This window comes from Podarcis pityusensis (genome assembly GCF_964106645.2).
Source record: "Podarcis pityusensis genome assembly, chromosome: 8".
In the NCBI taxonomy this organism is placed as follows: domain Eukaryota; kingdom Metazoa; phylum Chordata; class Lepidosauria; order Squamata; family Lacertidae; genus Podarcis; species Podarcis pityusensis.
Window position 1 is genome coordinate 82,519,711 of NC_138033.1, and position 17,254 is coordinate 82,536,964.

General features: G+C 48.8%; 1 protein-coding gene and 1 long non-coding RNA gene across 3 annotated transcripts; one reads left to right on the forward strand and one right to left on the reverse strand.

Annotated features, from left to right (window-relative positions):
• The first annotated feature begins 1,195 nt into the window (after window positions 1-1,195).
• On the forward strand, window positions 1,196-11,291 carry PHETA1 (PH domain containing endocytic trafficking adaptor 1). 2 transcript variants are annotated; one of them, XM_081017572.1, is made up of 4 exons: window positions 1,196-1,380; window positions 3,920-4,053; window positions 5,570-5,684; window positions 9,612-11,291. In XM_081017572.1, exon 4 carries the CDS (start codon window positions 9,624-9,626, stop codon window positions 10,428-10,430), a length of 807 nt encoding a protein of 268 aa, XP_080873698.1. In that variant the 5' UTR covers window positions 1,196-1,380; window positions 3,920-4,053; window positions 5,570-5,684; window positions 9,612-9,623; the 3' UTR covers window positions 10,431-11,291. The 2 variants fall into 2 exon arrangements, with proteins under 2 accessions (XP_080873698.1, XP_080873697.1); XM_081017571.1 differs by lacking the exon at window positions 5,570-5,684 and having other exon boundaries at window positions 1,197-1,380.
• A 657-nt stretch (window positions 11,292-11,948) lies between these two features.
• LOC308483593 lies at window positions 11,949-13,318 on the reverse strand. Its single transcript, XR_013989713.1, has 2 exons — window positions 13,226-13,318; window positions 11,949-13,115 (listed from the first exon to the last, which is right to left on the reverse strand). It is a non-coding gene; the product is annotated as an uncharacterized lncRNA (long non-coding RNA).
• Between the last annotated feature and the right edge of the window lie 3,936 nt (window positions 13,319-17,254).

The following is a 17,254-nucleotide window of genomic DNA, read 5'->3' on the forward strand; positions in this document are numbered from 1 at the left end:
AGAAGATGCTGGACTGGGTGTGCCCCCTTGGGCATGATCCAGCCTCAGGACTCTTCTTATGTTCTTCACTACTGGGAAAACCAGGGCTTTAACTAGCACCAAAGTGACCCCCCTCCCACAACCCAGGACACAAACCTGGGCGGTGTGTCTGGAGGTCCTGGGCTGACCAGACCACAAGCCTGGCTGATGTGGTCCAAAGGAATGCAGAGCAATATATTTGGCACCAGCTCAGCTGCAGGAGGCATACGCAAAGTGCCATCCAAACGGCTTAGGGACTCTATTCTGGATTTCTGTAGGGTTTACTCCTTATCCTTTTCTTCTCCCAGAGATGTCCTACAAGGCAGTGGATACATGTGCCTTGTTTACATCTGTGCCATAGTGGCTGTCGCTGATCTAAAACAGGGGTCAGCAAACTTTTTCAGCAGGGGGCCGGTCCACTGTCCCTCAGACCTTGTGGGGGGCCGGATTTTGAAGGGGAAAAAAGAACGAATTCTTATGCCCCACAAATAACCCAGCGATGCATTTTAAATAAAAGCACACATTCTACTCATGTAAAAACACACTGATTCCTGGACCATCCGCGGGCCAGATTTAGAAGGCGACTGGGCTGGATCCGGCCCCCGGGGCCTTAGTTTGCTTACCCATGGTTTACTCCTTATCCTTTTCTTCTCCCAGAGATGTCCAACAAGGCAGTGGATACATGTGCCTTGTTTACATCTGTGCCGTAGTGGCTGTCACTGATCTAATACAGGTGTCAGCAAACTTTTTTAGCAGGGGGCCGGTCCACTGTTCCTCAGACCTTGTGGGGGGCCGGACTATATTTTTTTTGGGGGGGGAAATGAACGAATTCCTATGCCCCACAAATAACCCAGAGATGCATTTTCAATAAAAGGACACATTCTACTCATGTAAAAACACGCTGATTCCCGGACCGTCCACGGGCCGGATCCGGCCCCCGGGCCTTAGTTTGCCTACCCACGATCTAAAACATAGGAATGGCATTAGAAAGAGAGAGAGAGCAGCAAGCGACGCCCCCCACCCACCACCTCCACTGCGCGCCCCTCCCCACTGCTGAGCGCAGCTGGCCAAGCGCCCCCGGCGGCAAGCGGAAGGCGAGGGGCGGCCGGAGCGCGGCGTCGGCGGCGGCGTCGGGGCTCTTTGCCAGCCCGGAGAAGGCGGAGGCGGAGGCGGAGCCGCAGGCGGCCGGGCCAGGGCGCAGCGCCCAGCCCCGCCGGACAAAAGGAGCTGCCCGGCTGGCGAGCGGAGAGCCTGCGCCCGGCAAGGAGAGGGGCCCGGCGAGAAGCCACCGGGGCGCGCACTCTGCACATGGCCAAGGGGCGCACGCCTCTCCTTCTCCGCCTCCGCGGGAGGGCGAGCGAGGTGCGGGGGCCAAGCTTCGCGACTGGGGCGGGGGGGGGGGTCCCCTTGGCTCCCCTTCCCTCCCGCAACACGCCCCCTGGAGAGGGGAAGGGGGCAGGGAACCTTGGGGCAGGGGGCACGTGGGCATGGGCCAGCTCTGGGTGTCTTGCGTGTACACCTATATGCGATTGCCAGCTGTTTGAAACTGTTTTGAATAATGTGTTTCAGTGCTGCAGCCGGCCCTGTGGCCTTAGGGTGAAGGGTGGACAATAGAATAATAATAATTATTATTATTATTATTACAGTGGTACCTCGGGTTACATATGCTTCAGGTTACATACGCTTCAGGTTACAGACTCTGCTAACCCAGAAGTAGTACCTTGGGTTAAGAACTTTGCTTCAGGATGAGAACAGAAATTGCGTGGCGGTGGCGGGAGGCCCCATAGGCTAAAGTGGTGCCTCAGGTTAAGAACAGTTTCAGGTTAAGTACGGACCTCCAGAATGAATTAAGTACTTAACCCGAGGTACCACTGTATTATTATTAGGTAAAGGGTAAAGGGACCCCTGGCCATTAGGTCCAGTCGTGGCCAATTCTGGGGTTGCGACGCTCATCTCGCTTTATTGGCCGAGGGAGCCGGCGTACAGCTTCCAGGTCATGTGGCCAGCACGACTAAGCCGCTTCTGGCAAACCAGAGCAGCGCACGGAAACCGTTTACCTTCCCGCCAGAGCGGTACCTATTTATCTACTTGCACTTTGACGTGCTCTTGAACTGCTAGGTTGGCAGGAGCAGGGACCGAGCAACGGGAGCTCACCCCGTCGCAGGGATTCGAACCGCCGACCTTCTGATCGGCAAGTCCTAGGCTCTGTGGTTTAACCCACAGCGCCACCCGCGTCCCTATTATTATTATTAGTGTTGATATTAATATATAATGTTTGTACATTTTTAGTAGATACACAGATCAGGCCAGTGTGGCGGAGGGGTCTTAACCGCCAAACTCAAAGGGTGATCATGGAATATTATCATTCCAGAACTAGGGGCCAGAGAGCAGGGGGAAAGCACTTGGAGGAAAAATTCGTGGATAAGAGGGCAATCTGTCTCCTTGGTCCGAGGGAGAAATGATTCTCAATGCCAGAGGCTGGAAACCACAGGAGGGGAGAGTTCTGCTTGGATTCTGCTTGCTGGCTTTCCACAGGCACCTGATTGGTGGCTTTGAGAACAGGATGCTAGACTTGATAGGCTAGGGGCCTGATTCACGCAGGGCATTTATTGCGTTCTCAAAGGACCGGAGTCTCCCAGTCCTAACTGGACTGGCAACTGGGTCTCGCTTCAACACTGCTGTGGAGACCAGCAGGCTAGCTTGGAGGTCACGACATGGTTAGGCAGTGGGATCCTGGTGGTACTTGACAGTATAGCTTCATCTCTGCATGGAGAGATTTCGGTCTCACCTGCGAGTACAATGGGGGGTGGATTGGTTAAGGGGTGCTAAGGAGTAACTAGTCCATATTAAGTACCCATGCGAGGAAAGGTTAATTAGGAGAGCCACCTGGTGAAAAGAAAACTGAGTTGATCAATTGCACAAGTTTTCACAGATTGAAAACTAAGTTTGCATGTGAGTAAAATGACAGTGTTGAAGGGGTGAGATGATCGGGCAGGGCAACCGTTGCAGCAGGTAGCATCTTGAAGGACCTCTTTCCTGGGTGAGAGTGTCTCTTCTCATAATAAATTTATTATGGAATTTTAATTTTTTTAAAAGAGAGAATGCCTCTTCTCAGAGGACCACCAGTGCCATCTTAGATAAGAGGACTTCCCTTCCACAGTGGGAGAAGATTCCTCTCCTGAAGTTGTGTCTGCTGCTGCTGTGTGACAGACACCATCATGCAGCCCAGCAAGTACCGTATTTTTTGCTCTATAAGGCTCACTTTTTCCCTCCTAAAAAGTAAGGGGAAATGTGTGTGCATCTTATGGAGCGAATGCAGGCTGCGCAGCTATCCCAGAAGCCAGAACAGCAAGAGGGATTGCTGCTTTCACTGTGCAGCGATCCCTCTTGCTGTTCTGGCTTCTGAGATTCAGAATATTTCTTTTCTTGTTTTCCTCCTCCAAAAACTAGGTGCATCTTGTGGTCTGGTGCGTCTTATAGAGCGAAAAATACGGTACACAGGAAGTTGCCTTTGGCAGACTCAGATCGTTGGTCCATATAATTCAGAGTAGTCCACACTGACAGGTAGGATTTCAGGCAGGATATCTTACCTGGAGATGCCATTGGGAGTTGAATCTGGGACTATGGAATCTGGTGTGCAAGTCGGAGACAGATATCTCTTCCAAGGTGATTCCTAAGAAAGACAACAGCTGTCCTAAGATTGCTTAACGTTTGGTAGACATACCCAAATATGTGCAGCTTTGGCGATGGTTCATGCCTGGTGCCCATTGCTTAACCATTTGACACACCGATGACTGCATATCCTCATGCCTGGTGCTTTTACATCATGGGTTGTCCGGATGGAGATGAAACATTGCCTTTCCATTGTGAAAACTGAAATTTTCTATTATTGCCTTCTCAGAGCCAAGTTTAAAGTGAGGTGCCTGTGACCAGCAAGAAAATCCAGATTCCCCCCCCCCCCCCGTTTCAACGAAGTTCCTTCCCATTTTGGGTTTAGAACTGCAGCCTCCCAGCCTTGATGACAGATATTTACGTGTAAGTAAACCCCTCTCAGTTCAATGGGACTCTTACAAAGAGGGAATGTTATTACCTGTGGCTTTTGTTAAGTACTTGGATAAAATAAATAAATACCTTCTTTTCACATCTAAAATAACATCTGCCCCGGTTAAATCAGCAATTCCTTTTTATGTTGAAGGTAGTGAGTATGGATGGAGATGGACTTAACTATGGGAGAAAGAAGAAAAGGGAGGAATTGAGTCAACATCTTACGGCGGTGGGGTTGGGGGAGGTTGTATGTATTTTTATAAAAGTGATAAATTGATAAAATAGCTTTTTAATGATGTCATAATCCAATTGGTTAATATTACCATAAAAGGTAAAGGGACCCCTGACCATTAGGTCCAGTCGTGGCCGACTCTGGGGTTGTGGCGCTCATCTCGCTTTATTGGCTGAGGGAGCCGGCGTACAGCTTCCGCATGTGGCCAGCATGACTAAGTTGCTTCTAGTGAACCAGAGCAGCGCACGGAAATGCTGTCTACCTTCCCGCCAGAGTGGTACCTATTTATCTACTTGCACTTTGACGTGCTTTTGAACTGCTAGGTGGGCAGGAGCTGGGACCAAGCAATGGGAGCTCACCCTGTTGCAGGGATTTGAACCGCTGACCTTCTGATTGGCAAGTCCTAGGCTCTGTGGTTTAACCCACAGCGCCACCTGTGTCCCTGAATATTACCATAGGAACCAGTAAAACTGCAATTGCACTTTCTTGGGAGTAGGCCCTCTTGAATTCAGTAGGACTTACCTCTGAGTAGGAATGGTGAGGATTGTGCTGTAACTGCAGAAAAGCGAGCGTATATACGGTAGTTTTTGCTTCGACTGCATCCATTTTCAGGCTTTGGTCCTTGGACTGAGCAAGATTAGTCCCAAGCATGGCAGGGATTTGTTCTGGGGTGGGGCGAACATCCAGATGTGGCCCTCCAGATGTTGGTGGACTACAAGCCCCATCACTCCTAACCATCGGTTATTTGCATCATTAGCCAAAAGGCTGATTCGAGGGCACCTTCTGGTTTCCTGCACTTCTTAGCTTCAGGTGATTCTTCCTACATCCACCTTGCTTGTCAGGAACACTCACTGACTGTGATGGATTCTGGGCGGTGCGCTTGAGCCCAGCAGGGTCCTCCTTTAGAAGCACGACCCTCTAGCCACCCCTGATTGTCTATGCCAGGCAGGTAGGTGGCAGGGGCAGAGCGGGGCCCTCTGATCACCACCGCATAGAGCCATGGAAAACGACAGCTTTCAATTCAGCTTTGGATCATAGAACTGCAAAGTTGGAAAGGCCTGATCTAACCCACCGCAATGCAGGAATCCCTGACACATGGCCATCCAACCTCATGTTGTGTTGTGTTGTGCTATTTATATCCCACCTTTCCCCCAGTTTGGGACTCGAGACTGCTTACGCTGTTAAAATAAAACAAGCTGAAAACATAGAAGAGGCTTGGACTGTGGGATGTGATACGTAAGAAGCAGTCAAGTACAACATTCCTTGTTTTCCTAGAGTGGACATGCGGGGGAATGTTTGGTCCAGCCAGTCGAAAACTTCCTGTTTCCTCCTGCCTGGGACATCCTTCCTTTGCATGTGACTCAATGTGGGCGTGACCTCACCTGTCCAGGTAACAAAAGGACAAGACACGCAACACATTCTCTCTCTCTTTGACTTCCTCTGTCGTTGGAGCAGCTTTTTAGCTAGAAATGCCCTTTCGGCTTTCAGCCAACAGAGGACACTGAGATTATCCCCATACGGGATAGATCCATAGCTGTCAACTTTTCCCTTTTCTTGAGAGGAATCCTATTCGGAATAAGGGAATTTCCCTTAAAAAAAGGGAAATGTTGACAGCTATGGATAGATCCGCATGTATATATCTTTAACTAAGCCTGCCTTCAGGGATCCCACTGTGAACTGATATGAGTAAACTTCTTTTATATACTTTAAACAAGATTGTGGCATGTTTATTCTTTTAAGAGGGATATAAGGGAACTTACCAGGAACCTAGTCGTGAGAGGCTTAAACAAGCCTGCAACCAGCTGTCCACTGTGCGTTTAAAAGGGGAATGTAAAACTCGGCTAAGTAAAAGAACTTGCTAGCGCAAGTTAGGAAGGATATTAATAAACAATATATCCTCTCCTGCCTCCCTGAACATTCATGGACAAATTCATGATGAGGCTGCGGGTGGCTGCTACTCCTGATGGCTGTGTTTTGCCTTCATGGCTGAAGACAGTAAAGGCTTCTGCATCCTAGTTGCTGGAAGCCGCAGGAGGGAAGAGTGCTGCTCTCGCACCCGGGTCCTGCTTGCGGGTTTTTTCATGGGGCATCTGGTTGGCCACCATGGGAAGAAGATGCTGGACTGGGTGTGCCCCCTTGGGCCTGATCCAGCCTCAGGACTCTTTTTATGTTCTCCAAGGTTCTGTGAACAAGGAAGGGCCTCTTTGAAACAATGGAGTGGGTAAACAGATCCCATTAGAACCCCCCTTTTCTTGTTGTTTAGTCGTTTAGTCGTGTCCGACTCTTCGTGACCCCATGGACCAGAGCACGCCAGGCCCTCCTGTCTTCCACTGCCTCCCGCAGTTTGGTCAAACTCATGCTGGTAGCTTCGAGAACACTGTCCAACCATCTCGTCCTCTGTCTTCCCCTTCTCCTTGTGCCCTCCATCTTTCCCAACATCAGGGTCTTTTCCAGGGAGTCTTCTCTTCTCATGAGGTGGCCAAAGTATTGGAGCCTCAGCTTCAGGATCTGTCCTTCCAGTGAGCACTCAGGGCTGATTTCCTTCAGAATGGAGAGGTTTGATCTTCTTGCAGTCCATGGGACTCTCAAGAGTCCCCTCCAGCACCAGAATTCAAAAGCATCCATTCTTCGGCGATCAGCCTTCTTTATGGTCCAGCTCTCACTTCCATACATCGGTACTGGGAAAACCAGAGTTTTACTATACGGACCTTTGTTGGCAAGGTGGTGTCTCTGCTTTTTAAGATGCTGTCTAGGTTTGTCATTGCTTTTCTCCCAAGAAGGAGGCGTCTTTTAATTTTATGACTGATGTCACCAAACAGCAATCCCCCCCCTCCTTAAAAGCAAATGACCTCAGAAGATGCAGTGGCAAGATGGGGAAGGAGATGGCTGGAAGGGAGCACATCCTCGGGAGAGTTACTCAGCACCAGGAGGGCAGGATGAGTTGTTTGACCCGATTAGCAACTTTCTCAGTAGTCAAAACCTTTTCCTGCTTCTTTCTTTCCTTCTGTTTTTTTTTATGTGTTAGCAAAAACTGCTAAGATTAGAATAGAGGAAGTGAATTGGCATTGAAGAGCTTCCTCCTTCTTTGTTTTTTCGATCCTGGAAACAGCTGTCAGTCACATCCACATTCCCCCCCCTCTGGGTCACCAAGTTGCCATATGCACATTTGCCCAGCAGACAATGCGGAGATGCTGGTGGTGTTTAGAGGAGGCGTGCAGATTTTGGAGGCGTCACACCCTGGCCTTGTGAGGGGCTGAGTGCTGCAGGGAAAGTGCTCATCATTGTTCTACTCACCTCACCTCAAAATCTTCACCTGCATTTTTTCAGCTAATGTGATCTGAAAGCAAAAGCATTTAAGTTGCTGTTCACTGCCAGGATTTGTGTGTGTGAGCACCAAATTAAAAAGTTGTTCTACTCCATTTTTTAAAAAAGTTTTAATTTATGCATCTCCTGTTTAACTTAGGGACACGGGTGGCGCTGTGGGTTAAACCACAGAGCCTAGGGCTTGCCGATCAGAAGGTCGGCGTTTCGAATCCCGGCGACGGGGTGAGCTCCCGTTGCTCGGTCCCTGCTCCTGCCAACCTAGCAGTTCGAAAGCACGTCAAAGTACAAGTAGATAAATAGGTACCGCTCCAACGGGAAGGGAAATGGCATTTCCATGCGGTGCTCTGGTTCGCCAGAAGCGGCTTAGTCATGCTGGCCACATGGCCCGGAAGCTGTACGCCAGCTCCCTCTGCCAATAAAGTGAGATGAGCGCTGTAACCCCAGAGTCGTCCGCGACTGGACCTAATGGTCCCTTTACCTTTTACATGTTTAACTTGCTGACAAAGGAGCTAGTGTCTTGCAATTAAGAACAGGTGTAATAAGAAGCCAAGAGGGGGGAAATAATAATTAAAGAGTGGGGAACATTTGTGGACTATCTGAAAAATTATGGTATTCAAGTAAGTGTATTAGTAGGGTTAACTTAAGCAGTTAAAATTATTTTCAAGGTAAATTGCAGAATAACTTAAAAATGGAGTAAAGTGGGAAATGCAGTGTTAAAAATTTAAATAAGACAAGAAACCACAAAGGGGGGGGGGGAGAGTCTAATATGCATTTGTATTGGAGGTATGTGATTATAAGGTGTTCGTCTGTGAACTTTTGAAAACTGAAAATAAAATTAAAAACAATAATAAATTCTTGCAATTAAGAAACTCTGCTACACTTGAGCAGTGAGATAACTCAGTCTAATCTCTTGCAAAGCTCCCTTGCAAGACCTTAGATCTCAGCTGTGTGAGCAGCCCAGGGTTAGATAAGCTACCTAAATGACCAGCTGCAACTCTTGGCAGTGAGTTGAGATGTGGAGATGGCCTGATATACTGATTTCCTTTGAACTTGCATGCTCACCTTAACTCCAGAGGTTATTGCCTTATTTGGCAATAAATTGATTAGGAAGAATCCTGGGGGGAAAGCTGAGCCGGGGGACGACGTTTGTGAGATTCAGCCTGAAATTTGGGCACCGGCAGGGCAGAAGTCTTGGAGGGCATGAATGATCACCAGAAGAGCCCAGTGTCTGGATCAGGCCAAAGGGGACCTATGTAGCCCAGCATCCTGTTCCCACAGTGGGCAACTGGGTGCCCCAGTGGGAATCCTGCAAGCAAGGACCGGAGATCAATAGCTTTCTCCCGACTTGTGATGCTCGCAAGGGGAATTCAGTTAGTTCCCCAGTGCTGGAGTAGCGCATAGTCATTACAACCAGTAGTGTTAAGTAAAGAGGAGGATTGTTTTGAGAAGATACTGAATTATTTGAGTAGGTTTGAACAATTTGGGGCAATTAAAATGTTAAAAGTTAAATAAACCTTGTGGAAGGAGGAGTGTTAAGGTATATGGAAGTGTACATATGGTTAAATTGAATATGTTATTATTGAATATTGTATACCCAAAGTATCAGATGCCTGGGGGGTTTCACTGTTTGTGTTTTGGTGGTTGGTAAAAAATAAAATAGAAAAAAAAAATTAGAAAAAAAAAGTTCCACGAATTTGCCCGCACGCCTTTCAAAGCCGCCCCAGTCGTGACTGTTGCTATATACTGTGGGAGCAAAATTTCATAGTTCCAACTAAGCGCTGTGTGAAAAAGTCCTTCCTCTTGCCTCTCCTGAATCTCTTCAGCTACGTGGGGCGGAGGCTGCGGCCATTTTGTGCTTCCAGAAGAGGGCTCAAAATAGCTGACATCTCCTGGGTTCCAGGCCTGATAGATCTCCTGGTTCCTGCCAGGGGTTGGTTATGGCCTTGAGGAACCTCAGCCTTTCTTTCCCTCTTATTTTCTTCCTCATTTCCAGGCCTGAGCGAACATGAAGCTGAACGAGCGAAGCTTGGCCTTCTACGCCACCTGCGACGCCCCGGCGGACAACGCCGGCTTCCTCTACAAGAAGGGCGAGAGGAACACGGCCTACCACCGCCGCTGGTTTGTGCTGAGGGGAAACATGCTCTTCTACTTTGAGGACCGGGACAGCCGGGAGCCGGTGGGGGTCGTTATCCTGGAGGGCTGCACCGTGGAGCTGTGCGAGTCCACGGAAGAGTTCGCCTTCGCCATCCGCTTTGACTGCGCCAAGTCCCGTACCTACGTCCTGGCGGCGGAGAGCCAGGCCGCCATGGAGACCTGGGTCAAAGCCCTCTCTCGCGCCAGCTTTGGCTACCTGCGACTGCTGGTGAGGGAGCTGGAGAAACAGCTGGAGGAAATGCAGAAGGCCTCTTCCGGCTGCCACCGGGTCCAGCGGAGGGCGCCGCTTTACCGGAAGAACAAAATGGCGCTGAGCTCGCAGGACTTGCTCCCGGAGAAGCCGTCCGTCCCAATTTGCATCCCGGCAAAAGAAAATGGCTGCGCCCTCTGGTACAACTCCGAAGGCCCAAGCAGCCTGCCGGCGGGGTACCCCCAAGCCAACTCCTGGAGCACCAGGACCTGTGGGGAGGACAGCTTTGATGGGGGTCTGAAGCCCCCACCGCTGCCTCCTCGAAGGAGGGCTCTCTCGGGCAATTCCTGTAGTTCAGAGGGCCCTGGCAGCCCAAGCTGCTTTTCCAGACTCCATGACTCGTATGGAAGGGAAGTCCTGGAGCTGAGAAGGGCATGGCTGGAGGGACAAAAGGATGGAGGGCTCTGAGGGACTCCTTGGCAGTGGGGGCACCTTGGGAGAGGCCAATAAATGGAGACCTTGGCTGCTGCAGATAACACTCAGCTCCTGGAAACTCTGCGCTCTGCCTGCCGTTGCGCCAGCTCAAATCTTCCCATTGCCTTTAAAACCCGGGCCAGTTGCTTTTCCGCTCCTGTTCCTCCTCTCCGTGCAGTTCCTGGAAAAGACTTGCCATCCTTTTGCACCTAGAAAGCCTCAGCTTGTTAATGATAAAAAGGGATCTGACTTTAATACCAGCTGTCACCACCACCCTGGCCAGACTCGAACCACCGTCAGAGGTGTTGACATTTCTTACCGTGGTCCTCCTCTCCTTCCTGGCAGGGGCTTCTGCTGTTGAGACGGATGTCTGCTGTTACCAAACACTGGGTTGGGCACAGTTTGGGGCAGTGGGAGAGCATTCTGACCAGGTTAAGCAGTGGGATCAGATGGTTTGGGCCAGCTCTCCACCAAAGGGAAGGCAGAGACATCTACACGGACCATCCCGGTTCTGACATCATGGCGGGGCTGGTTTGGAAAAGGTTTTACTTGCTGTCTCCTGGGATTGTTCCATCTTGCATCAAGCACTGTCAGATGTTGGGTGTTCCTGGTTTGTCGTTGGTTAAAGTAGAGGCACCTGAGTATACAGGTGTGAGAGAGGCCTTCGGGGACCCTTCATTCTGCATGCTCCTCTTAACTCAGTTTCACCTTTGAATGGCACTGGCTTAGGTGGGGTTAAGACTACGGTTACACTACAATTGTAAATGGGTTTAATACTCAACCTCCCCCCTCCCAAATATGACCTTGGGGAAATGTCCACTAAGAGTCTGAAATAAAGGGCAGCGGTCAACATTTTTTCCTGGTGCTCTGACAATCAAAACCCAAGATGCATGGTTAATGAGTCAGACACGGCTGCAATACGCAAGGAGCAGGCTGTGTTTATTTGCGGAAGAACAAAGTCTGTGTCCTGCCATAGAAAAATACTGGGCTGCAGCCATTGCTAGTCCTGCTCAGGGGAGACATTTTGGAATGGATGGACATGACTTAACTTGGGGCCATTAATTTCAAGGGGTCTACCCCGAGTAGCACTTAGGCTGCATTCACCCAGCAGTTAGTTCCAATTTTCCTAATATTTCCATTACTGTTAGTTTCTATATCTTTTCCCAGCTTTTGCATGACATAAAAGGCACTTCCGAAATATAGTGGAATATGGAGCCAGTTTAGTGCTCATCTCTCTGGTATCTGTGATACAGAAAAATTAATTTGCTTGCAGGAAAAAATCGTTGTGCAGATAACATGGAAATGTGTGCTATATTTGTTCCATATTATGCTATGTTTCCGGAAGTAGCTTTTACGTTGAGTGAAAGCTCAAATGTAATGCAGAACCCAGCAGTTAAGGAAATGTCATGGAAATTGAATAAACAGCAGTGTGGATGGATGCAGCCTTTGTTGGCTCCAACCTGTTGTCTGCACTGCTTCTGTTAACTTACGAAGTTTCCCCTTTCTTTTGTAAAATATTTCCTCGGCCTTGACCATCACCCCATTTGCCATTTTATAAAGCCCATTTGAAGGGCAAAGAATCTTTCTTGAACTAGAGCCATCATGACAACGCTGAGAGGGAATCTTTGCAATCTCATTTTACAGAAATGGAGTTGAGTGAGTTGACCCAAAATGTACATATTTTATGTGTGTGCACAGGGGACGCTCAGCTGGCTCTCGTGATGAGGAAACAAGAGGGGCAGCTTCGTGTATGTTCATTTCTCCTTTACTCTTCATTGCTAAAGAGGGAGAGGCAGCATAGCATAGTGGTTAGAGTGTCAGGGTTTCAGACAAAGGACATTCCCGGCCTTGCCTGGAGATATTGGGGGTTGAACCAGAGACCTGTCTAGCTCTGCCAATGGATTACAGCTCTTCCCCTCAAAATGAAGTAAGTTCCTAGGCCTCATGGCTGTTGATAAGGAGCTGAGTGAAATAGGAGCAAAGGAAACTGTCTTGCTCCAAACCACATCACCGGTTCATCTCGTTCCATGTTGTCTAAACTGGAGTGGCTGCCAAGCATTTCAGCCAGAGGCTCCCTGGGCCTTAACAGGAAATGCTACAGACTGAACCTTGGACCTTCTCCAGAGATCACCTCCCTGCTTTTCATATTTACAAATGGCAGTGCAATGTGGTGTGGGAAATTGCATTGGTAAAAGTGACTGGAAGAGGAAAGAAACGCCATCTTGGGTGGGGAATCAGGCAGTCATTTTCAAACGTCAGCCAAAAAGAGGAGGCGTCATATGACACCCCCTGAGCTATTTTCCCAGTCTGGGCTTTTCTTCTACAGCTGTTCCTCGAGTCAGGTTTGTTGAAGTGGGGTTCCAGCGAAACCAGCTTTGTTTATGTGTTCCCGTGGGTATATATAATCTATCACTTCTCTGTTCCTGCTTCCTTCTGATGAACTCGGCTACCACAGACTGTAAAAATAGAACGGAGTACGTGAATCCCTCTGTCAGCCTCCAATATTGCATTATGGGATAGGGGAAGGAGGCGTTCTTCATTTCTGGTTGGTAATGTCCAAAAAAATGCATTTAGGCAAATGAAAATAGGATGCATCTTATGAGCTAATACTTATTCCTGTCTAGTTCAGCATTACCTACACGGACTTGCAGCTGCGCTCTGGGGGTTTCAAGCAGGGGTCTGTTTGCAGACCTACCTGTGCTTAGGGATTGAACCCGCCGGTGGGTTCCTGAAAAGCTCCACAGCTAAGGTCTTGGCCGGGGTTTCTTCTCAAAAGGAAAACGGGAGACAAGGACTGGCTTCCTTGCAACAAGCCAGCTTGCCCACAGCTACTGGCTTGCAGCTGTGGGAGGCTGGGTGCCCAGTGCTTGGAGGCAGGTTTGGGGATGCCTTGTGTCGAAAGTGCAAGCAGCTCTTTAAGGACAGAGGGCATATTTTTGCCACTGAAAGAGGAGAATGCAATTTTGCCACTCGGTGTCTACAGCCAAGGGGGATGCGGGTGGCGCTGTGGGTTAAACCACAGAGCCTAGGACTTGCTGATCAGAAGGTCGGTGGTTCGAATCCCCACGACGGAGTGAGCTCCCGTTGCTCGGTCCCTGCTCCTGCCAACCTAGCAGTTCGAAAGCACGTCAAAGTGCAAGTAGATAAATAGGTACCACTCTGGCGGGAAGGTAAACGGCGTTTCCATGTGATGCTCTGGTTCGCCAGAAGCAGCTTAGTCATGCTGGCCACATGACCCAGAAGCTGTACGCCGGCTCCCTCGGCCAATAAAGCAAGATGCGCACCGCAACCCCAGAGTCGGCCACGACTGGACCTAATGGTCAGGGGTCCCTTTACCTTTACCTATCGCCAGCCACAAGAGTCAGCAGGAAGCAATTGGTGCATTGTGCCAGCTTTCGTCAACCTGGTACCCTCCAGATGTTTTGGGCTACAACAGCATGCTGGCTGGGGGCTTGAGTCTGAAACATCTGACGGTGCCAGGTTTGCAAAGGCTGGCACTATGGCAAAAGGTGAAGTCTTCTGCTCCCCCTGCAATCATTTATGCTTGAGCATGCTCCAGTGGGCACAACCTTCCTCACTAGATCTTGCCGCCTTGCTTTCAGTGATTCCAAATTCATTGCCGTGTCCAAACAGTGTGCTAGTTGCAGGTTGGATGTGACAATTCATTTCCCTCAAGTCCCCTTGAGCCACCCGGCAGTTGTGCCAGTCACATTCCCGGACAAGTCATGCAGTGAGAATTTGCACAACAAGGCAAAACCAGTTTGGAACTTGATTTCACTGCCGTGGCCTTCCGCTCCCTCAACGAAGGCCTTGAGGAATCTTTGGATAAGTGTTGGGGATGGGAGGAAAATTAGGTTTGGTTTGCATTTTAATGCAGACCCAGCTAATTCATGCTTCCTGCAACCACCTGGGACACAAAGTGCAGCTATATATTTATTTAATGGTGCATTTCTTAATTTGGGGTTGCAGTTCTCGAACCGAAAGATGTGTACAAAAATAACTTAAGGGAAAAGCGTGCCAAAGAAAATGCATGCATTGGTAAAAGCGACATACAAAACTGTGTATTAGGGGATATCACATGAAAAATATGTATTCTGGGAGGAATGTGTACTAAAAGGCCGCTGAACTTTTGTGAGCCTTTAAAAAAAAAAGCTGATGCAAAGATGTGAACTGAATTTGAGATTGTTCATCATCGTCTCTTGCTTCTCCTTCGAAACCTGTTTAAATTTGGTACCGTTTGTGAATGGCTGCCTCAGAGAGATGGCTGCTACCCAGAAGAACCCCCTGCACTCCCCTAGAGCTGTAATTTGGCACCTCATTTTCACAGGTGATATGTGTGCTTTGGGGTGATATGTGTGCTTTGGGGCTGTCATGGCAAGCACCTAGTGTTGTATCATACTTCTGATTAAGAAACAGAATTAAAGATTTACACTGAACAATTGAGGTGCAAAACCCAACGTGTTGTGCCTGTGTTTTCCTCTTTCACAATCCAAGGACTCTCTCCAAGCACAGTTGAGGGTGTCCAATTCACGCCCGAGCTGCCTGTGCGCTTTGCTCGAAACCCTTTTCCGTTCCAGATAAAAACCACAAGTGTAAACATTTTGCAGCCGGTCAGAAATTGCTTCCGAGTTCCCAGAGCAAATCAAAACAAGGCGAGAGGCTGGGTGAGCTGGCGAGGCACAACGAGTTGCAATCTTGCTGCACCACACCTTCTCCAGGCTGTATTTGTTGATGGTGACCCAATTCAGCAGAAGGTGGGGCAGCTCCCGGTGGAAGGAAGGCAGCAACGAGGAAAACAGTGATTGAGCAACAGAGACAGACAAAGCAGTTGGGCCACACTGACCTATTTCTCCACGTGTTTTGCTGAATTGTCAGTGTACTTCCACAACAGAAAGCTGTTGTCAGAGCCTGCTGTGAGCAGTAGAGAAGCTTGGGTACCACCTGCAAATGAAGACCATCTTTGCTGCCCGTGGAGGAAAGGCAGGATATAGACATCATAGAATTACTCTTGCTTGAGTTCCTTTGGCCTTTCTTCCCATCACCTACTGCAGGAAGGCACAGGGCACAGACTTCATTAATCTAGCAGGGCAGCAGTGGACGAAAAAAGGAGATCAACACAATAAACTGAGACGCCAAGCCAATATGTTATACAATTTCATTATTATTATAATTTTTAGTGGCTCTTTTACAGAACTTGTGGTCCTTTTTTTTTTCTTTAAAATGTTTAACAAAGTTCAATCAATCTTGTAGAAACTTTTTAAAGTACAGTACATGAAGCTAAGAAAACGTGACCTGACGCTGCCCGCCAGCTTTCAGTGCAACAGGATTTCTCTCCGGGTTTGAAAGACTCTCTCTTAAGTGCTTAGTTCAAAAATCCTGTTCCACTAAAGCCAGGGGGGAGAAGTCAATGGATCCAACTCCACTTTCTGTTTCCTGCTGACGTGCAAACGGTTAGAAAAGTTAACGGTACATGAAAATTGCATTTGCTCAGATGGTTCCTGCATGGGGGCCATTTTCAAGGCCTGTCAGAAGGCCAGATCAAGGGAAGTCGTGAACTGCCAATACAGTGGTACTTTGGGTTACATACGCTTCAGGTTACAGACTCCGCTAACCCAGAAATAGTACCTTGGGTTAAGAACTTTGCTTCAGTATGAGAACAGAAATCGTGCGTCGGCGACGCGGTGGCAGCAGGAGGCCCCATTAGCTAAAGTGGTGCTTCAGGTTAAGAACTGTTTCAGGTTAAGAACGGACCTCCGGAATGAATTAAGTACGTAACCAGAGGTACCACTATACATAAAAATGCCTTCCATTCTGATGAAAACACAGGGGGTGGGGGGAAGCACACCCCCTACTCAATGCATAGCCTTTGCAGCAGGCTACTCATTGCTTCCCCATTTTCAAAAGCAGCTCGTTGTTTCAAAAGCGTTTCAAGCCCAAGTTAAGGAATGAATAACTGGATTAACCAGTGTTAATTGAGAATGAGGTGGGGTGGGAGGAAAGCAGCTGTCAAATCCAAACTTATTAAGGCAGTCATTCTGAACAGCTGTACTCTCTCCTGGTCTGGTTCTGAGCACCATTTGAGTAGCCTTCAAAACTGTATGTGGCGTGGGATCAGGGAAGCTCAAAGACTCGCCTCGTCCTGCACAAACCTACGCAGGTTTTAAGGTTAAGTCATTGGCAGTTGTGCAGCTAGGTTATTTCAAGAATTTTGGACTTAATGGTCTTGCAGTCAATCAATTCCTCCACCCCCACTGTATTGCTTCACTTCAAAATGTGGGAAAGCCGACCCAGCCACTTCTGGGCGCCTTCCTATTCACTCTACTGAATGGGGCCTTGACAGATTGACTCAAAAACCTGCCCTGATGCCACCAGAGGTCATGGTGGCTCCTCTGCAGAACTCTCAAGGTGGGATGGGGAGCCCTGTGTTGTGGTTCTAGCTGGCTTTTTTAAATGTTCTCCGTTGCCGCCAACCATAAAAATGCTTTAGCTGCTGCTTTATTATTACTGTGAGCTGTTTTTGAGAGGTTGACTCTGCTGGGGTGGGAAACATACAGGCGTCCCGAGAAATAATTTAATGAAAGCAGGAAATAGTTGAAGGAAAAGCTCCTCACATCACATGAGCTCAAAGGAGCCAAATGAAAGGTGCGTAGGCCTGCTTAGTCTGTCTCCCAGCCAGCCTTCACCAGGTGATTCTGCAGCCTTCTTGCATCATTTGTTTGGATCATTCTGTTACTGCCGATGCAGAGATGAAGCAGAAAACCTGCCCTTGGAGAAGGTGGCCACGGAACAGCTGACCAGGCTCTCCTGAAAGCCACAGA

Coding starts and splice junctions, on each gene's coding strand:
- PHETA1 (XM_081017572.1), top strand. CDS start 9,624: ATGAAGCTGAACGAGCGAAGCTTGGCCTTCTACGCCACCTGCGACGCC.